General features: G+C 35.7%; 1 protein-coding gene across 8 annotated transcripts in view; it reads left to right on the top strand.

The window, feature by feature from the left end:
• LOC145693650 (uncharacterized) overlaps positions 1 to 21419 on the top strand; it is a 363723-nt gene that overhangs the window by 318804 nt on the left and 23500 nt on the right. For 6 of the 8 annotated variants that reach the window (XR_014132812.1, XM_081769857.1, XM_081769856.1 and 3 more), the window contains exons 8-11: positions 179 to 353; positions 4617 to 4743; positions 7800 to 7973; positions 13751 to 13833. Coding sequence is in view for 7 of the 8 variants with exons in the window: in XM_081769857.1 (XP_081625983.1) it covers positions 179 to 353; positions 4617 to 4743; positions 7800 to 7973; positions 13751 to 13833 (559 nt within the window). In the remaining variant the exon portion in view is untranslated. Of the gene's footprint in view, positions 1 to 178; positions 354 to 4616; positions 4744 to 7799; positions 7974 to 13750; positions 13834 to 19747; positions 19815 to 21419 lie in introns of those variants that run through there. The other 2 variants (XM_081769859.1, XM_081769858.1) reach the window with 2 other exon arrangements.

The raw sequence follows: 21419 nt of genomic DNA, 5'->3' as shown, positions 1-21419 counted from the left end.
GAAGAATATTTGGATGTGGGTTCTCTTACTAGTCTAAATAATTCCATTATTTCTAAGCGTATTTCTTGCGTGTGTTTAGAAAATATGAAGAAATAAAGTAACGTAAAGTGAATTTACAGAATTGTGATAGTTTCCTTTTCTAATTTCCATGAATACGTAAAATACACTAATAGTTTAGGATTCTTTGTTCCTGTTACAGCTCTGTCATCTCGTATGATAGACCGCATTTTCTCTGGAGCAGTAACTCGTGGCAAAGCACAAAGAGAAGATAAGATGAGTTACACGGAGTTTGTATGGTTCTTGATTTCCGAAGAAGATAAACAACATCCCACAGCGATCGAATATTGGTTTAGGTATGTAGTGTTTCATTTTCTTTATATTATTACGTAAAGTAGTTATTAGTTTGTTCGACAAATGAGGAACGAGTGAGTAAAACTATTACTATATCCAGTGGCGAGAGGTGTAGTCTCTGATTGATTTGTCAGTTGTTATCAAAGAAGCTCAGTGCCAAAGCTGGGAATAATCTTCATAAACAATCATGTCTTACTCATAAGTACATTTCAAAAGGTCTTCGACTTCTTAGCCGATAATTAGATTCTACTGATTCATGTCAAATACAGCTGTGATTCAGAAAGTAATACCTTTATTTCTGTTTGACAGATAGCACCGATATCAATGGAAAGCTTGCAATTTCAGTTTCAAATGATGTCATCATTTTTCAACATAATCTCCATTATGGGCAACACACTTGCGCCTTCGCGAAACAAAATTTTTTATACCGTCGGCGAAGAATTGTGGTGGCTGCTGGCAACACTATTACGAACTACTGCTTCCACCTTCGCGTCACAACTGTAGCGTTGCCCTCAAGGTGATCCTTAAGTTTGGGGAGGAATCCAAAGTCGAAGGGCACAAGATCCGGACTATAGGCAGGATGAGGCAGAATGTCAACCATACTTTGCCAGCAGATTGGAACAACTTCGAATTTTTTTGGTGAAGGAGAGGACACGTAGTGGAATTCATCAACTGACGCTTCGTTTCCGGATCGTAATGGTGTATCCATGACTCGTTGCCGGCGATGAATGTTCCTGGGCGCACAACCCTCCGCAGTCAGTAATTCAATGACAGACCGCTGTTTCAACCGAACATAACCACTGAATGCCATGGATTGCTCCATTACTCTAAAATAATAAGAGTTAGGAAGATGAAAGAAGTGACGTTTTATAGCTTAAACATCAATGCATTAATGGTAAACTGTTCAGGATGTTTGCAGTATTATTGGCCAAGTAGTGGGCTTGGAGGCATTACTTTCTGAATCACCCTCGTATTTGTACATTTAATGTGAACTAAATTGTGTTTTCCTTTTAATTCCTGCAGATTAGTCTTTGCTTTAGATCACTGTCCGTTAATTTTCATATATTAACGTGTATAGTGTTGAAAGAATAATCCGGCATACTCAATATGATTTAGGTGAACAGTTTATTTACACATTCAGCAGGTTAGTGTCTCTAATATACAGGGTGAACGTGAAAGATGTGCACAAACTCCGGGAGATGATTCGTGACATCAAAAGAAAACAAAAAGTTCTGTTGTATGTTGTCGAATTCCGCGTCATGTAAGAGTGACAGTGTTGCCAACTTGGAATCGATAATCGAATCGTTACAATTGAATCGGAACAGAAAGATGTGCTTATACTTCGGGAGGTGATTCGTGACATCAAAGGAGTCCTCTTGCATGGTGCATTGACGTGGACATCTTTCTGTCTCGTACCAATTGTCAGAATTCGAATTTCGATTCCAAGTTGGTACTCCTGGCACTCGTACACGACGCGGAGCTCAACAGCATCGAAGAGGACTTTTTGTCTCCTTTGAATGTCACGAATCACCTCCCAAAGTAGGTGCACGTTGCAATTGTTACGATTGGAGTTTCGATTCCAAGTTGCGTCCTTTCACTCGTACACGACGCGAAATTCGACAAAATACAAGCGAACATTGTGTCTTCTTTTGATGTCACTAATCACCTCCCGGAGTTTGTGCACATCTTTCAGGTTCATCCTATATAATAGATCATTTATTGAAGCTTGGCAGTATAAATGGATATCCAATTCAATTATTAAAATATTGGTATAATCAGGTTAGAAGGAATTTACGTTTTGATAGACCTGAAACCAACATCAATGACACAAAATGGGTGGAATTATCTATTTTTTTCCAGATTGACAATAGGATTGAAGAAGATTTTTACACAGCACGGTTTCCATACTGCTTTGAAAGACCCTGAAAGAATAGGAAAGAACATCGCTCAATTAGATTACACAGATCCCAATGAGAAGTCGGGTATCTATGAAATAAAATACAGTTTACACGAGATTACGTAGGCAAGACTAAGAGAAACCTCAAAGTGCATGTTAAGGATGTTAAAGCGAAAAGCTCAGTGTCAGATCTTTCGAAACTTTTAAAAGAAACTACACAGGATAGAAGATCCAAAAATTTTATTGGGGGTTTAAAATAAAATAGAAAGACTTCTGTTTGAAAATGTATTTATTCATTTGAAAATAGAAAAGAAAAGAAAGAAAAAAAAAGAAATTAAATTTAGATAGGGGACGGTGAAGTGATGAATGGGAAGCAGTAATTGCAGAATTTACACAGCATTGGAATAACAATAAAAATACCAACATAAGTTGGCAACCTTCCAGCAATAAACAAAAGAATACGCAAATTAACTCCGCCATATTGTAATGCACATCTTTTAGTTTTGACAGTGTGTTTCCAGCACTTTTTTACCCTGATAAGTTTTTTTTTTTTTCTCCTAGTTTTATTCTCCGTGACCAATACTTTAAAAGTGAGTCGAAAACTCCAAAGTGCAAGTAGTATTGAGGAATTGCATAAACCTGTAAGTAGATTGATAATTAGAATTCCTAAGCGTGTCATTAGAATGAAATGAAGATGTTAACATGAGAATTTTTGGTTATGAGAAACATTTGACATAAAGTTTAGTCAAGTGAAGAAGGCAAAAGTTTTCACTGAAACCACATTAGACATCAATAAATTAATACACCTTTATGGCAAACATCCATTTATTAATCCTTGAGATAAATTATAGCTACATAGTGATCTGGAGGCTCACTTCTCAGGCTGGAACTCTGTGCTAGTTAAATGTCGTGCAGAACTAATAAAATCATTAAATTGTGTGCTAGGTGTCAGAAAAAAAATAATGCTGTAGTATAATAAATTTATCTATAGTGTGCATCAATCTAGGGACACCGTAGTCTAATGGTTAAAGCGTTGAACTCACGTGCGCATGGTCCCGGGTTCGTTGCTTCCCAATTTTCCAGCGTCGTGAGGCAAACTGGGGAGTCACATGAATAGAAGACGCCATGGCCATTCACGCGTGTTTAAGACAGAGCGACGCAACGCGCTGATCACATGTTTGTCTTTAAGCTGGACTTAGTTCAGCCGGACACTAACAGATGGCAATGGAACGGCTCAAGCCTATAAGGGCTGTCATGCCAGTGGTTAGTCAATCTCTAAAATTTTGTAGATTCTGTTAGAAGGTATCGAAAACTACCGAATGATTAGTATAGTCTGCACTGTATGATTTGCTGTGCAATCCGTTCCAAATATAGTCAATTTTTAATACCATCGGACTTACAGCTGAAGGCAAACGTTACGAAGCTTAAGGAGTAAAGTCGATTTCTTCTACACAAGGGCTGTTCGGTAAATTCTTTGAACTTCCCCTGCTGGGTTTTACAACAGTATCTCTTCCTCCCCCATCGCTCTTAAGACCGCATTTGCGGGGTTGCAATGTTGTAGCACCCACGGTGTCTCTGTCTCTCACTCTCTCTTACAATACTATCGCTAATATGAAACAGATGTCAAGCCTCCACATTTTGATACAATCGAGTATTATATATGTAAGAAAACTATATATGTTGAACAACAATCTTCTAATCACTGACTGAAAGGACAGCGTTTGGAACTGTGGCAACTAAGTACTCCACGTAGACTTGACGAGCGGTTGTCAAATGCTAGAAATGAGGGTTCTGGTTGGCCATTTAGTTATTGGGGGTGTTTTCCACAAGTTCCCGCAGACGATGACTTATTTATGGCACTAGTCACCACACATACAAGGCGGCATCCTTTATATACAAACTGCACATGTATATGCTGAATTGACTATATACCATTTGTTTTGGACTATTACTCGGCACCATTTACAGGTTCAGGAAAAATCCAAAGTAGGCTGTGACCGTCTTCCTACTGGCCTGAGTAACATTTAGACATTTACTAATAATTCACAAAAGTGCACGTATCCTGAATAAACAGGAACTATATTATAAGTGATTTTAGGTCTTCAGTGTGTGAACAACTAACCGTAAGTTCATTACTAAATTATTATAATAAAAAATTAGTAAGGTATAGGTGTGTATATACTTCCGGGACATACTGTAGTATTTTTCGATGTGCAACATCGTCAGTGACCAGATTTAATTAACTCCTTTTCTAGATAAGGACACGAAATCCTACGATAAGATCGGATGGCTATTGATAGTAGAAAACTTTATTATTTGTTTATTTCCTATATATGCTCAAAATAACTTTTTTAATTTTTTTTTTAAGGTGTATGGATTTAGATGGAGATGGCTATCTTTCTATGTACGAATTAGAATATTTCTATGAAGAACAACTACAGAGGATGGAAGCTTTAGGAATTGAAACTTTACCTTTTGAAGACTGCCTTTGTCAGGTATTTTCAAACAACGTTTTAAGATGATAACGAAATTAGAACTTAATTAATTTCGAAATACTACATTATGAATAAAAATAATAATGACTATAATGATATAATGATATTTAGAAAATATTTAGTTTGTAATATTTCTGCTGTACAGTATAAACATAATGAATTTCTCATTTTACTAAACATATTTCAAAATAATACTTTAAGAGCCTGTACATTCTAAAAATAATACAAAATTTACCATTTCTCTTTTGCTTGCTTATTCATAAGTGAGAGGAGATAATAAAATGCAACTTACCACAATCATAGATAATGTTATTCTACAACAGAAAATAAGAACCTGAAGAATTTTTATTGTTGCCATCCATAGAAATTACAGTGTAGCCAGAATAACATTTCCCCCAAAATTAAAGTTAAGACAGCGACTAAAGGAACGAACTCAACTGCATTTGATTGTGTATCATGTCTTGGAATCCTGTGAATTACTTTTTAAATAATAGTTTTATTTAGTTTATAATAAACAAAATAGTTTTAACATACAATTATTAAAATTAAATTATAGTGTTATTTAAAAAGTAGTTCACAGAATACCAGAACAACATGTTACGTAATCAAATGCAGTTGAGTTCCTTCCTCTAGTTGCTGCCTTAACTTAGATTTTGGGGGAAATGTTATCCTGGCAACACTGTAGTTTCTATGGATGGCACACTGAAAATTCTTCAGGTTCATATTTCCTGTTGCAGAATAACATTATCTATGATTGTGGTAAGTTGCATTTCATTATCTCCTTTCATTTATGAAAAACTAGCAAAAGAAAAATGGTAAATTTTGTATTATTTTTAGTAAGTGTGGCTCTTAGCTTGTAATAATTAAGTAAAATCAATCAAAATATAATCTACAAACTTAGTGTAAACTTTGTAAGAAAAGATATGACACAATTATATATAAACAAGTTTTCTTATGATTACTCTTATTGTATTTTAGTATTATATATATTAGAAAGCTCAAAAGCCTTTCTTAGACAATTTCGATATTATATTACGGTATTTAAAGAAGATTCATGTAACACCCACCGTAATCTAACACCAGCAAGAGAACTTCTATTAATAACAATGTAATTCTTTGGACAGATACAATTACCATGACGGACTCTTACCTGTTGTACAAACGGTTCAACCAAATAGTTTTCTTAAATTGGTAAATGAAATAAAAGTGTCCACATAAACGCGACTTGTCATTTAAATTCCATTCTTGAGTAAATACGATGAAAGACAATAGAGTGACAAAAGTCGTGATTAAAGGTAATGAAATGTGTATATTCTGGTCTTCGACCAGATTGGCAAACATTTTTATGCGTTCAATCAAAAATAATGCATTTCCTGCCACATATGTTTAGTGCAGAGTTATAGGATTTTACTTCTCTTGCGAGACAGTTGTAATTGTGTCTTTCCTAGTTTGTTTTGTGCACAACACACTCAGAATATTTCTGGAAGAATAAAGTGAAGAAAACTGCTAAGCAGTTACTATATTCCTTAAATCAGTTTTATAAGAGCTGAAATCAGTATTAAGATCAGAATTATTGAAAACATTCGATTTAAACTTGATAGACCTCAGAATGAAAATAATACCGCTTAACGTTACATAGAAATATTCGCAAGTGCGTTTTGTTTGTTTGTTTGTTTGGATTGGAGCTTGCGTCCTTCTCAGCACCGAGGCTACCTCTCTGGGAGAGAACAATCCGTTACTCTTTCTGGGTCCCTATCTCCGTTTAGTACTGTCTCATCCGGAGTCCCTCAGGGCAGCATGCTGGGTCCAGTTCTGTTCTTACTGTATATGGACGATTTACCTAGCATCTTTTCGTTCTCTTCGTCAAATATACTGCATTTTGCTGATGACTGTAAACTCTTTAGAGTCATTAACTCGGTAGATGATGCTTCTTTACTGCAAGATGACATAGGTATGCTAAGTAACTGGTGTACTAGCTTTAAACCCGAAGAATGTTGTACCCTTTCTATCTCTTTAAAAAAGAATACACTTCTTCAGATTTACAATGTCAACAATATACCTATTATACCTGTTTCATCTCAAAAAGATCTAGGTGTTGTCTTTGATGAAAAATTCTCCTTTACAGATCACATCTCTTCGATCTCATCCAGAACTATGAAATTACTTGGTCTGTTGTATAAATTTCCTGAAATACAAAGTCTCCCTGCCGTTACAACGTTTTATAAGGTTTTTGTTTTTCGATCATTGAATATTGGCAGTACCTAATAGTCTATCACGTATTGACTCGTTTTTAAGCTTCTATATAGCCATAGTTAGATTTAGACTTCCTGAGTTACGTGAACACTCGCGACAAGAAATAATGTCTTCAATGAACTTATGTACCCCAGAGAAACGCCACCGAGATGCACACCTACTTTGCGTATATAAGATAATCAAAGGTAAAAATTGATTCTGAACTTTTACTGTCACAGAGTAACTTTCGTGTTCCTCCGCGGCGATCTCGCTCTCTTAATTTGCTAACTTACGAGACACTTAGGTTATCATTTATAAAACGCTCCTTGTTTTTCAGAGTAGCACATGATTACAATACGTTACGAACAGGATGTATTTTTTTATTATTATTATTACTTCTGAACGAAACTTTAGAACGCAGCTAAAGAGAATGTAAATTTAGAGGTGAACCTTTTGTGTTCGTATTTTATTTTAGTATTATTTTGTTTGTTTATTATTTTGTTTGTGTATTATTATTGTTCAGTTTCAATCAATTGGCTTAGTGCTGTATGAAACTCTGTCAATAAATAAATAAATATGAGAGTCTAGTTTAAGGTAGAATTCGAACCACCGTAATGTGTTCAAATTTCAATTCCTTTTCACCGGGAATCGAACCCGGCACCGAAATCGAGAAGTGAGAAGGGCGGGGTACTTTCTGGTTCCGTTACATACACTTCACTTTACTTGTTTTCGAATTTGTATTTTCATATTTTTCCCTTCTTCTTAACATTTTATTTTTGAAATCTTTTACTAAACTAAATTTATCTTTGTAAATATTGTTCCAGATGCTGGATATGATCCGGCCTACTGTACCTGGTAAGATTTCTCTTAGTGACCTCAAGAGGTGTAAGATGACCTCCATTTTCTTTGACACATTCTTTAACCTTGAGAAGTTCTTGGACCACGAACAGCGAGATCCATTTGCCTCTCAAAGGGAGCATGATGGAGACGGGCAAGAGGTATAGTATTTATTACATCTTTTACTAAAGAAAGGTCTTCTTTAAATTACATACTTGTTTTTTGCTCCAGCCGAAACTTTCAGGAGTTGCCTACGTAGAATAGGATTATGTTTTGCTTTTATACTGAAGTTCCCATGTTTTATTTCTTACTAAATAAGTGTGAGAGCGGTACAAAGGTAGAAAAAGATTTACTTTAAATAAATCTTATTCATAACCAATCACATTGTTTCATGTACTTCAGGTGCTTTTTCTTGTTAGAGGCTCGAAAATTTCATTGATTACTTGTTTCTTTATAGATAGCTATAGGGGAGAGGGGGGGACATTGGTACACGGGGCACATAGGTACGAGGTAGATATTTTTCTACTGTGAAGAGGTAAATGGACAACACTTTGATATTGGCAACATTGGTGAAAAACGAACATCGTGAGGCACAGTTGATGGATGGACGCAGCGTTCTTTTCTCTGTACGGAAAAAAAAAAACTTGATTTCTTAGAGCAAAAGTAAGTTTTTACTTACGTCTTTGTAAGCTTATATTTGTAATAAGCACTGGATTTTTGAAAACTTGTGTATGTTGCATGAAAGTGTAATTCTTTACAAATAATTTCATTTATGTTCAATTGCCATGCGTGGAGTAATTTTTCAGTTATAGGAATTAATGATCCTGAAGTTTGGTTGGGGCACATTAGTACACATGGATGTGGGGTGGATTGGTACAGACCAATGTGCCCCCACTGCTCTGTACCAATCTACCCTTTCCATTTGTAACCATAAGGGTAGTCTACTCTTTGTGCATTTCCCATATATCACAGTTTTCGTTGTGATTAACATCAAGTAGAAAAAGTTACTAATAATATAGGTTATCTCATGTGTGATCGCTTGATTTCCGTAATCAAAGCATAAAAATAAATTAACCAAAACAATATGGAAAACATTCCTACTATTATATTTCTAACTTTCGGAACTATAGGTATAGCCGATAGGTACACGAACTTTCGAATGGAAAATTGTTTAATCATTTAGGAGCCTTGATAGCAAAAATGTGAAGATTCTTTCCCCCAGGTTATAACATGCGAGTGATTTTAATAGGCACACGTCTAACAAAATCAACATCAAATATATATTTGTACATGGATGCTAAAAGCCAGCGTGTAGTAGGCGTCATATTTATTCGATTTTCAACAACCTATTTGAAAGTTATTCGGTGAAGTTCTTGAAACTTTAATATTATAAAGGTAACCAAGAAAGTTCTGTCACTTTTTTGTGGAGGTCTGTGTTCAATTGGCCCTCACACCGTGAGTTGAATGCGAATGGAGATAAGGCGAAGGTCAGTTGTTGGTGTGGATATATCCAACATACTACCTGATTGTGGCAGTTCAGTCACACAGTGAACTTACGTAAGGACAGAGTAAACATGGGACTTCCACAGAGAGCCCTTAGAGCGAGTATGGTGTACGAGTTCAAACTGGGGTCAAATGCCTCTGTAGCAAGGGAGAAGATATGCCAGACCTTTTGTGAGAGTGTCTTGACTACGCGGACAGTGCAACGGCGGTTTAACAAGTTTAAAAACGGTGACGAAACACTGGAAGACGCACCACGTGTCGGAAGAACAACACATGTACAAAATGAAGGTCTTCAGGCAGCAATTAAGGCGAACAGTGACCAGACATGTGAGAAACTGAGACCACAATTCAGTGTGAGTGAAGAAACCGTTCGACAGCACCTCCATCAACTTGGAAAGCACTACAAGTGGGTCGATGGGTTCCACATGATTGGATCCGATCCAGAATGAAACGCGAGCAGATACCTGTGTTTCTTTGCTGTCTTGTCTGAGGAAGGAGAAATTTCTGGAAGGGTCTTGACATATAATGAGAAGTGGGTCCTGTACGAAGCTCCACGGCGCCTTCATCATTGGTTAACATCCCATGAATCGGTTCAAAAACAGCCAAAACTAGCACTACACCAAAATAAGGTCCTCCTGTGTGTTTGGTGGAATCCTCGTGGCAACGTGCATCGGGAACTGCTAAAAGCATCAATCCAACTGTGTACTGTAAGCAGTTGGTTTATATTCAAGAACAACTTAAAACTCTAGAGCCAGAACATCTGAATCGCAAAGGGGTCCTCCTGTTACAGGACAACGCTAAGCCCCACATGGCTAGGATGACCCGAGATACCATTCTGTAACTTTTATGGGAAACATTACTGCATCCGTCATACTCCCCGGACATTGCACCATCCGATTACCACCTGTTTTACCACGATGGAATCCATGGCCTTCCAGAGCGTTGGCAGATGGTCGTCGATGCTGGTGGGACTATTTTTGATCTTCCAGGTACGTCTTAGGTGACATATCGATGTTCGAAGATTGTGGGTGAAAAAGCGACAGAACTTTCTTGGTTACCTTTATAATAACGAAGCTCAGCCTTGCTTGGAGACAAAGGGACGCTCGTATCAAAATTATAACATATTTTCCACTTAGTAGTTGAGGTATGAAAGATTTCAAAATTTTGTAAACTATAGGCAGCCCGTGGAATATTTACTTCTATTTTTCCTTATAGAGACAGAACCTCATTTATAGTACGTTTTTTATCTTTGTGAATACCTTGCGGAACTTTTAAATGTTGATGAGAACACAAGCAAGCATTGGACTTTTCATTTTATTTTATTTTATTTTTTTGTAACAAGTTGAACTAGATCTACTGAATTACTAAAGATCTGACAAACCTTCACATTCTTTTTATGAAACATGTTTTTATTTGGCATTTTTGCTGCTGTAGGTCCTTAAATCTATTGTTAAAATACTTGAGTTTGTGGAAGTTTAATAGAATATTATATTTCAAAATATTTCATGGAAAAATAAAACAAAAATTCACGTTATCTCTATTATCAAAAAGTATATGTGATATTTCAGTTTGCTCGTACCAATCTGTCCCTAGCCAGTACCAATCTGCCCCACATGGGAAAGATTGGTACACAGGGTGTCTATCGATCACGAAAGTCACGAAAAAGTCACGAAATCAGAAAACGGTCATGAAAGTCACGAAATTTAGCTTTTGGGTCACGATTTTTTTTAACTGTGCAAATGTAAGTACAGATTGGAAGATTTTGTTCTATAAAACGTCAAAATTCACCATCAAAAATGTCTATGGCCGGCTTTAGACGCTACCAAATCGCAAGCAAAGTACGTTTCTATAGCATGGATGAAAATTCGGCCTAATTCGCGCCCAAATTCGCTCTTGAAAATGTTAGGAAATCTTATGATTTGGTAAAGAAAAGGTCACGAAAAAGTCACGAAATTTCATTTTGGAATTTTAGTAGACACCCTGGTACATTTTGCAGATCTTTCGTAAAATGTAATTTAGCCCAGGTAGGACATTAGTAGAAACAATATTGTACATTGTAAATGTAGCTAAACAATCATTGTTTAAGTAGGAAAAAAAATCATGTTTCTCAAGCTGACGGTATGTTCTAAAATCTCGGGTAAGTAAAAATCGTACCAATGTCCCTCTTCTCTCCCCTAAAAGTATTCATGAAATAAACTTGACATGCACCATGTACGAATTTTAAGAGAGAACGCATTCCTTGAAATTGTTGACTTTGAAGCAGCTAGATTTAGTTATTTACTTTTGATTAAACCCAGTAGGAATTTTGTTCGTTGTTTAAAAACCAATTAAACCCAGTAGGAATTTTGTTCGTTGTTTAAAAATCAATTAAACCCAGTAAAAATTGATTAAACCCAGTAGGAATTTTGTTCCTTGTTTAAAGAAATGTAAACAAAAAGATTTCGTTTCTATTGTAGTTACTTAATGAATAAATATAAATTTATGTCTAAACATTTGCAAGATTAAAACTTATGTATAATCTATGTAGTTTTCTGTGGAAAAAAGAAACAAAAGAGTTTTGTATAGCAATGGTAATGTTTCAATAATCACAAATAGATTCTTTAAAAGGACTTTAAAAAATTACAATAAATTATTGCGAAATGAACAAAAGACGAGGAACGGCAGGCTTTTCTGTCTTGGTTTCGTTGTCAGGAAAGGAACGGTGATTCGAACATATTCCTCTTAAGAGTCTTCATCCCGGCGAAATTAAAATACCGCTAATTTTACAGTAATTATGTGATATCTTGCGATAGATAAAAGATAATTGAAATATGGAACAAGAGCGCCCTAGACAATATTATTTTGCGTGAGGTACCGTTATCACAAGTCACCTAGTGGCTTTCCGTTTTCAGTTGTTTAGAAACGCGAAAATAAATGCCGATTTTCAAAATGGCTCGAAATGGAAAGCAGATACGTGAGTCGTGATAACGGTTTCTCATGTAAAGTAATATTGTCTAGGGCGCTCTTGTTCCACATTTCGATTATCTTTTATCTATTTGAAGATATCACATAATTACTGTAAAATTAGCGGTATTTAAATTTCGCCGGGATGAAGACTCTTAATGAAACAAAGCCGAAAATATTTCCTTACCTGTAAGTAATAGAATGATCCGATATTGTCGAATATATAGATTAGAACTCTCATAATCATAGTGAAGACTGATTCTTTCCGTAATCGTACCATCTTGTTTGTTTTTCTATGTGATTTACCCAGTACAGAGTCATTATTGTGTTATAAATCTACGAGGGTCGTCGAGAAAGTAAAGAAGTTTCAGCATAGTTAAATAAAAACAAAAGATAACAGCACAAAACTTTATTTACAAACCCAGATGACCTTACTCTACTTTTCTATGTAATCACCATAGTTGTTAAAACACTTGTTATAACATAGGACAAGTTTTTGAATGCCAATGTTATAATATACTCATCTGCCGCCAAAGATTTGAGCCACACTGCCACTGCTTGCTTGAGTTCCTCATCGTTTGCGAACTGTTTTCCATCCAAAAATCGAGAATAAATGAAAATCATTTAGTGCCAAGTCAGGGCTGTTTTTCTGAATTTTTCTTCGACTTTTTCCTTCAGTTTTTCCGTAACAAGTGATCGCCTCAAACTCCGATCTTCATCATGTACGCTGATCCTTCCTTGATTCAACACCATGCACCATTTTCTCACTGATGACTCGTTCATTGCACTATCACCATAAACATTTTTTATTTACCCATAAATTTCAGTAGGTTTAATTGTTTGCGCATTCAGAAAACGAATGACACTTCGTACTTCACATTTGGCGGAATTTTCGATTGGCGCTGCCATTTTGAATCGCTGTAAAAACTCGGCTGACACTGAGGAGAAGAAAGGAGCTAACTACCACTCAAACGACCGGAGTAGTGGACGGTTGGCGCCGCACGCGATGCGCAGTCGTTCTTTACTTTCTGGTCGGCCCTCGTAATACTCACTTAGAGAACTTTATTTAACCTCGAAATAGAAATTGGAGGAGCAGAGGTTTTAGTTTATTAATAAGACTGTTCTTCAAATGGTACATACTATTACAACAGTGGTGCCCACCCCCCCTTATGTCCATGACGCACCCCGCCGCAACTGTCTATCGATAGGTATTCTTCCATGAAAAAAAATATTTTCGATTAATTTTACCCCCCCCCCTCGCCAAACATATTTATATAGATTTTTAACCCCCCCCAAATATTTCAATGACGCAGTTTGCGTCATAGCTCCCCCTTCTGGGCACCCCTGATTACAATAAGATTGTTAAATTGATGACTTACCTAGAAACGTAGCCTATCCAATGGAAACCGATTTAGTGTTAAAAAATATTCTATGCTATATATAAGATAATAAGAGTTTTGAACCAATTGTATTTTTTGTCCTTTCTTTGTAGCTTTCTGACTGGGATAGATATGCTGCAGAGGAATATGAATTGCTGGTAGCTGAAGAGGGTGGAAGTGAACAGCAAGATGAACTGTAAGTAATAGTTTTTTTATATATTGTATAAAAAAACGGAAACTCTTAATGAAAACAAAGTGAAACAATGAAAGAAAATGGATATTCACGATATTTTTTTTATTTATATTAGTAATTCTATTAACTGTAGAGAAAATGTATTGCATACGATAGTGCATTAAGCATAGAGTTGATAATACTGTACTTGTCTTTTCATTTATTGTGAACGAGTATCACTCATATTTTATGCATTACCTGGGTACTCTTCTCGAGCTAGTTTGTGTCCCTCAGAATAGATAAATTTTACACGTCATATTTCATCCATTGTTTATAGACTAATCAAAAGAATAAAAATAATATTCAAGATTTTGAAGCTTATTTTGTACTAATGTCTGTAAAAAATTAATTAGATGTAAAATTATAAAATAGACCAGTTCTGAGGACAACGTGCTAACTGCCCTTCTAGCTGCTTTTACTTTTGAGGTACAAATCGTGGTTTGGCGTTAGTTGTACGAGGAGGAGTCCAAAAATAATTTTCTCCAGGCGACTGTGCACAGAGATGGGGATGCAAGACCAAAAGTAGCATGTGACATTAAAGATCAGACGTACCTTTATGTTTCCACATATTTACCACGTACATTGAGACATTTGTCTTACCGGTCTATAAGCTTCAAAAATCCTTCCAGGGCTCTGCATACGGAAGAAGCGTCGAACTGTTTCTGTGACTTCAGCAGTGCTTCCAAAGCGCTTGCCGCTGAGTCTTCTTCAAAGCCGGAGACAGATGGAAGTCACTGGGTGCGATATCAGGACTGTATGATGGATGGGCAAAGCGGTCCCACCAAGAGTTGCAATACGGTTTTGCGTTGCCGTCGCTGAGTGTGGTCCCGCATTGTCATCCAAGAACAGAACACCAGATGTGAGAATTCCGGGTCCCGTGTTCCGAATCGCCTCCTTCAATTTCGACAGGGACAACCGCTCGTACTTCCTCCTTTGACCACGACGTCAAAACGTGCCTTCTCTCCGTAGCTACCAGGCTCAGACTGAGAGACTCGTCTCCGCTTTGCGCACGCGCTCCGACGGCGTCATGTGCAGAATCGTGGGCGAACGATACCCATTTGTGTCTGGGTGTGTTTGAAAGTGCTGTCTTCTTTTACCCCATTGCTGTTCGCTTTCTGAGGAAAACGAGAGGGGAAACATTTTTGGACTCTCCTCGTATATGAACATTTGAAACTGGTTGCTTTTTCTCCAGCTTACTCGTATAAATGTTGATCTCATATATTTTTTGAAGCCTTATTCTTTTCCATCATATATTTAGATTAAATTATAAGTAAATTCTTTTATACTTTCATTATGACGATATGGTTCTTCCAGTGATATTATTGAATAAACAAGTTTCGAGTTCCTTATTCACATAATGATGCATTGGTTCGAAATTAAGAGTAATAAAGACAATTAATAGATTTTAAACCTTAATTTCTTTTTCGTTACATTTTACATTAAAACAAAAAGTGACGTATAGAATTTTAGTCTATTGTCTTAATAAAAAATAATGTGTCAACTTGCTTTCTATTTCGTCATGTTCGGTCTCTGCCATAATTTTAAGCAAGATGTTACATTTGAATATACTGAAATAGATTACTTACCATATGCACCATAATGTATCAACGACATCTGAAAATTACCCCTGTCCTTTTAGTACGTATTATGAAGGTTTGGTATTTGAATTAGATTCAATTTAAAAATACTGAAGGAAACCAAATTAACATTAAATTCATGATTATTAGTAGTATTATTATTGCTACAATCGGTAAATATGATATATTATATCCAATGTCTGCGATCTCATCTTGAGACTTTTCTAATATTAGAATTCACTCAAACGATATTAATGGTCTTCAAGTCATTTCTTCCAGTTAGCTGAGGTTGGCTTTCTGGATCGCTGTCCTCCGATCACTGTCCAGTGATAGTAATGTTCACTGTTGAAAAATATCCTAAGTCGGTAACTTGGGCTTAATTTTTTTCTATAGCAAAATTAACCCTGCATTTTCTTTAATTGTCTTTGTTAAGATAATTGTAGAAAATGACGATTAACATTTTACAGCCCATATTGTGCGTATAATTGCAGTTTCTGCACACACACACGCATACATGAAATCTATCTTAATTGGACACGATAATTTATTCGAAAACTGTTCAGTCTGTGAGTAAGACAAGATAGATTGGAAATGAAACGCAATAAAAAAACATGTGACTAGATTACTTACTTTCTGCGCAGCACCGAATTTTCAGACACCTTCTAACACAAATCATTGACATCACTATATAATATAGTAATGCTCTTATTTACAACGTAGCAACTTTTACTTTTCAATTCATGCATAACAGATATGATATATTAAAGAGTTTGAAGAGAAAAAACATGTTAATTTAGATTTTTTTCAAAGAACAGTTGTTTTATCCTGTCATTCCTGTCCTAAAAATCAATACAACCGTAACAGTTTCTTTTTACTAAACTCATCCAGTCGAAGGCCATAGCATTTAATGTCAGTGATGGAATCAAAATTGAAGAAATTTGTCAGTAATTCAGTAAAGAGATTGAGTTTAGAGGCTATCATAATGATTCATATAGTTTTAGTAGGGTTGCCAACTGGCTGGTATTTCAGCGGCCTGACCGGAAATATTGCTGCTATTTTGATTAAGCCCAAACTTCTTACCAACCCCTTTATGATCGGTATTTTGAAATTTGTAATCCAGAATAAAAACATCGAACGTCGAAATTCTTCAACAGTGCTTTTACAAATATAAATTTTTGTTGTATTATACATTAAGCGATATTTTTTTAATCTATTGCAGTTGTTTTCATTTAACATAAGGGATTTGATAACAATTATATTTTATTGTGAAACATTGTTTTCAACAATAGAGACAGAAACGTATAATTGATCATAACTGTCCGGCATAATAAGCGATAAAATTCAATTGTTCATCGATTGTTGGCAAATAACTTGTAGGCATTTCGTTAGTCACAGTGTTTGTTGCATTATTTAGTTTCACGTCCCTAGCTGCTGCATTACTGCATATAACAACTTTCTTTAAACCTCCAACTTCCTTCCTTAGGACTTCTTAAAGCGATTTCCTGCAGTTGAAATATAAGTTTATAGAGTAAATTTCATTTTGTAAATCCAAAATTGTCACGTAAGGATTAATATACTTTTGTTCATTTGTTTCGATATTTTAAAAAAGTGGCAATTACTGGTAAATACAATAAAATGATCAATACCGACTTCAGTTTCTCATTTTTAGCACAATGTATCTATTAAGCTTATTAGTGAATATACTAAGGATATGCAGAATAAAGGTGCTAATGCACTTTTGTTCACGATAGTATATTTCCTTCCCATGGTTTGGTCCGAACAGATATACGTCACATTTAGACCCAATATCATGGAAATTTTAAGGAGGTGCCGGTAATTTTATTTTCCATAGTTGTGAACCCTAAAAGTTAGTGAATACATTTAGAAATGAAGGGACCAACATGATAGATTAGATTTCATTATGTGTGTTATCAGTTACTCCATTTTAATACCTGAAACATGTAAACTTTTGTTTAAAGAGTTTCTAAGACTGATATGAGAATGTTACCCTATGCCAGATCCAATAAAAGTTAGAATTTCATTTTACATAAAGTAGATTATGATTCACTTATATCAAACAATCAAAGAGAACCACAAAAAATAGGGGGGAAAAAACTGTCATGATAGTTGCTGCATAAAAATATAACCCTTGTACTCATATGTAACGGTCTTCTAAAAGTACAATTCTTCTATTTTAATCACGAACGTCAGTCTCACCGGGTATGTGCCCCCCTAATATTTCTAAAACGGTTTTCGTTCCCCTCCCCCCCAATATTTCAAGTATCGTAGGTCAACTATGAGCCGAAAAAGAGGTTCAAATATAGAGGAAAGTGTGGGAATACCGCGCACTTAAGGTTTAATCGCGAATTACGCAGACAATTCGGGATGGAAGTGACTAAGAACTCAGGAACATATAATCACATCCTTTAACTTTAAACGTATGTATAAGCTATTATGTTATGTCAACTGTCAACTGCATTACGTCATGAAAAAACAAGCGAGAAAGTGAGTGAGGCAAATGCGCGGTATTTACCACCCCTGTAGGGTAATAGCGCGCAGATAATTTTCTAATATTAAATAATCCAATGTAACATAGAAACCAAACATATGTTTATGTATTTAGTAATCTACTACGTACTATAAACTTGAAATATTGAAAACAGAGAAAATATACTTGAAATGAAATAGGGTCTACTGCTAACATTAACACAAACTATTGTCAAGTCTACTTGCACAATGCTTCCTCTGTCCAGCTTTTGCGTTTTTTTTTTTTTTTTAAGTACTTTCTCGGCATCTGCGAAAATAAGAGGGGGAAGGAAATTTTGAGTATATTTTGTCCCCTGAAAACAATGAGGGGGAAAACCGCGCACTAATGGGATACATTGCGCGTCATTACCCCATATGCACCTTCACAAAGAAAGAAAAAAAAATGAAAATAGAACAAGCTAATATTGTCTAGTTGTTTTATATTTTAAAAGGACATAGTATCCTACATACGATAGCAACATAATTTCGTTCTTCTTTAAAACATATCCAACATACAACGTTTCAATGTCTCGGCTCAAATTATAAGCACCTTCCCACTTTGTCTTTCAACATGTACTAAGCAGTTATTATGGCGCGCACAGCCAGCTGTTACATGTTGGATTGTTTCACTCTTTGTTCGCTACCTATCACTTGCCGTTACAAATATTATGCTCTGCGATATCATAGAGAAACTTTGATGCGCAGTACTCACCCACTTTCCTCTATAGCAGTTTGCTACGTTCACAAAACAATGTTAGCGAAAGTGGATATGAAAAAAGTAGCACAAAAGTTTGTTTCCAGTTGTGAAAAATGGCAGCCTGTTTTTGGCCCTATGAAAGTGAACGTGGATTAAATTGTAAAGTAACAAATTGTTTCTGTTTAGATAGAAAGCAGCAAAACAAATTTAGTTTAGCTAAAATAAATAAATAAATAATAATAATACAGGGTGGCCCAAAAGTAAGTATACAGTCCTGTACTCACTGTATTAAATGTCATTTCTTATTGTTATCAAACAGATATACCTAGTTTCTTTATTATTTGTTTTTAATGTCTTTTTACTTATATCTTAAGCTCGGAATAGCAAAAGCAAATAAACCCATCAACTAGAACGTTGTACTTGATCAATGCAGGGGTGTATACCTACTTTTGGGCCATCCTATATAATAATAATTTTGAACTAATTATTTAACTATACATTGTTGAGCTTCAAACATTAGTTGTAGACTTGTAGACCTAAAACCTGTTTTCAAAACTTAATTGTTTCTGAGTATTCACTTCACACTAGCTTTTATCATTATCTTGTTTTTGACATACAATTGATATCATTTAACTAAAATTGTAAAACAAGGTTGAAATTTACTGTTTGGATAAACAAAGTGTAAAGTGTGTGTGTGTTTCAACACCACATTTTTCCAAAAACTAGAGTGTCAAAGGTTAAAATAAAACACAATAATTGTTAGGTTTTTGTTTGTTATTTAAGTTTAAAAAAGCTTTAAAATGCAATGTACGAAAATTACTTTTTGTGGAGGAGGGCCCCTGGGTTCCTCGCTTTCCTTGAGTATTCCATACACCCTAGTCCCCCCGGTAGTCTGCCCCTCCCCCAAAAGTTTATGTACTACGCACGCCAATGATTTTAATCATTGACCATCATATCAATTGTGGTCATGTCATACAAATGTGTGTTGTATTGAAAAAAAAAAAAAAAAACATAATTAAATTGTATTAATAACGTCAAAATTTCATTTCTATTGTATTAATAATAGTATTGTTTCCAGAAGACATAAAATGACTCAACTGATAATAGGAGCAAAGTTACATCTAGTGTGAAAAGTAAGCAAATCCAACATAGTGCTTGTTAATATCTCCTGAATGAATTGACTTGTTACATTAACGTAATTCTCCCTGTTAAGCAAAGGAAACTACACTTAAAGCAACTTATCTATTCTAAAGATACTGGCCTTAGAAATAGGCTAAGACATTGTTGTTTATAAATCATAAACTGTAGGGAATATAGTATCTATTTAGCTTTGTTTAAGCAACTTGTTGTTTAATAGTTTAGTTTAAGCTATATTGTTGTTTAACACTATCATAATTTTTGCTTAAGTGGTATATCCTCTTAATTTTGAAAAGGATATATAGTACTATCATGAAACATTTCTTTGAATCTTTCTAATCCCTTCAGTAGGGTGTACGGGGACCACCCTAGTCCTTTTGAATCTTGGGTCTTTTTGTCCTTGGATAATGCTAAGTGCTTTCCTTCGACAATTTGGAACTAGCTTAGTGAAAATCCTACTAAATGTTCGGTGTTATATCAGATAAAGAAACACTAGTATAATTCAATTACTATCTTGTAAAATTTTAACCTGAATATGTTAGAATTAAGTTAACGCTAACTATAGGAATATAGCTACTAATACTAAAAAAATTAACTTTTAAAATTCCCGATTCTTTTCTTTAACTGCTTGTATTTGAGATTCATGTTGCTGAGTCAATATCAGTTTTTAAGTGGCAAGATATTAAAGGAAAGGCAGGAAAGAGTGTTTTTTAAAAGGTAGACGTTATTAGATATGAAAAACACTAAAAATAAACTAAAATTGAGAAAATACTTCGGTAGATTGTCTCTCATTAGTTTGTTTTTTTCTTCCTTTACCGAATAACTGTTAAATTTAGAAACCACACTTTATACTTTTCGTTTGAGCTCTGACGAAAGACTTAGCTCCACGAGTCCGAAACATAAGCATTGTGCAAAATCTAGAGATTTTACAAGTACTTTTCACAAGTTAGAGTTAGTTCATCTGATGGGTATACGAGGCGCATCCAGGAAGTAAGTTTTCCACGCGTCCCATAGCTAGGAAAACGTATGCTGCGCAAAGTGCCTGTATTCGCATGAGAGAGTAAGGTCCTAGCATAGCGCATGCGCCAGCGGAACTTCCCTGGTGCTCTCAATAATGTCATGGCAGTGGCTGAAGTTGACGTTCCTGTTCCAACTCCTGCCATGCACAAAGCATAGTGCCGATTGAAATCAATCGTCAGCTTCATCGTTGCAATAATGTCAATGCTGACCCCATGCACCTTGTTTTGTGTTCTGGAGTCGGTTGCCTTGGCACCCACCTGGCACACAACTTTTTGAATCATAGGCGTTCTTTGATAATGATGTGGAATAAAGAGGGGGAAATCTGCGTGAACTGACCGCTGAGCGACGATTCTACATGATGCTTTCCCGACAAGGTCCGCAAGGTCTGTGATGACTGTTGGCCTTCCACTGCGCTCCTCATCACCCACATTTTCGTGTCCTGCTGTAAATTGTCTGCACCAGCAACGCACCATCTGCTTGCTCATGACGTTAGGTTCATAGAACTGGCACAGCTGACGATGGATTTCAATCGGCGCTATGCCCTCTGTATTCAAAAACTTTATCACTACTCGCACTTCACACGCGGCGGGAGC

The sequence above is a fragment of the Thermobia domestica genome, chromosome 8, assembly GCF_964235325.1.
Source record: "Thermobia domestica chromosome 8, izTheDome1.hap1.1, whole genome shotgun sequence".
In the NCBI taxonomy this organism is placed as follows: domain Eukaryota; kingdom Metazoa; phylum Arthropoda; class Insecta; order Zygentoma; family Lepismatidae; genus Thermobia; species Thermobia domestica.
The sequence above is the reverse complement of the archived record's forward strand: the minus strand, read 5'-3'. Positions and strand labels throughout refer to the sequence as shown.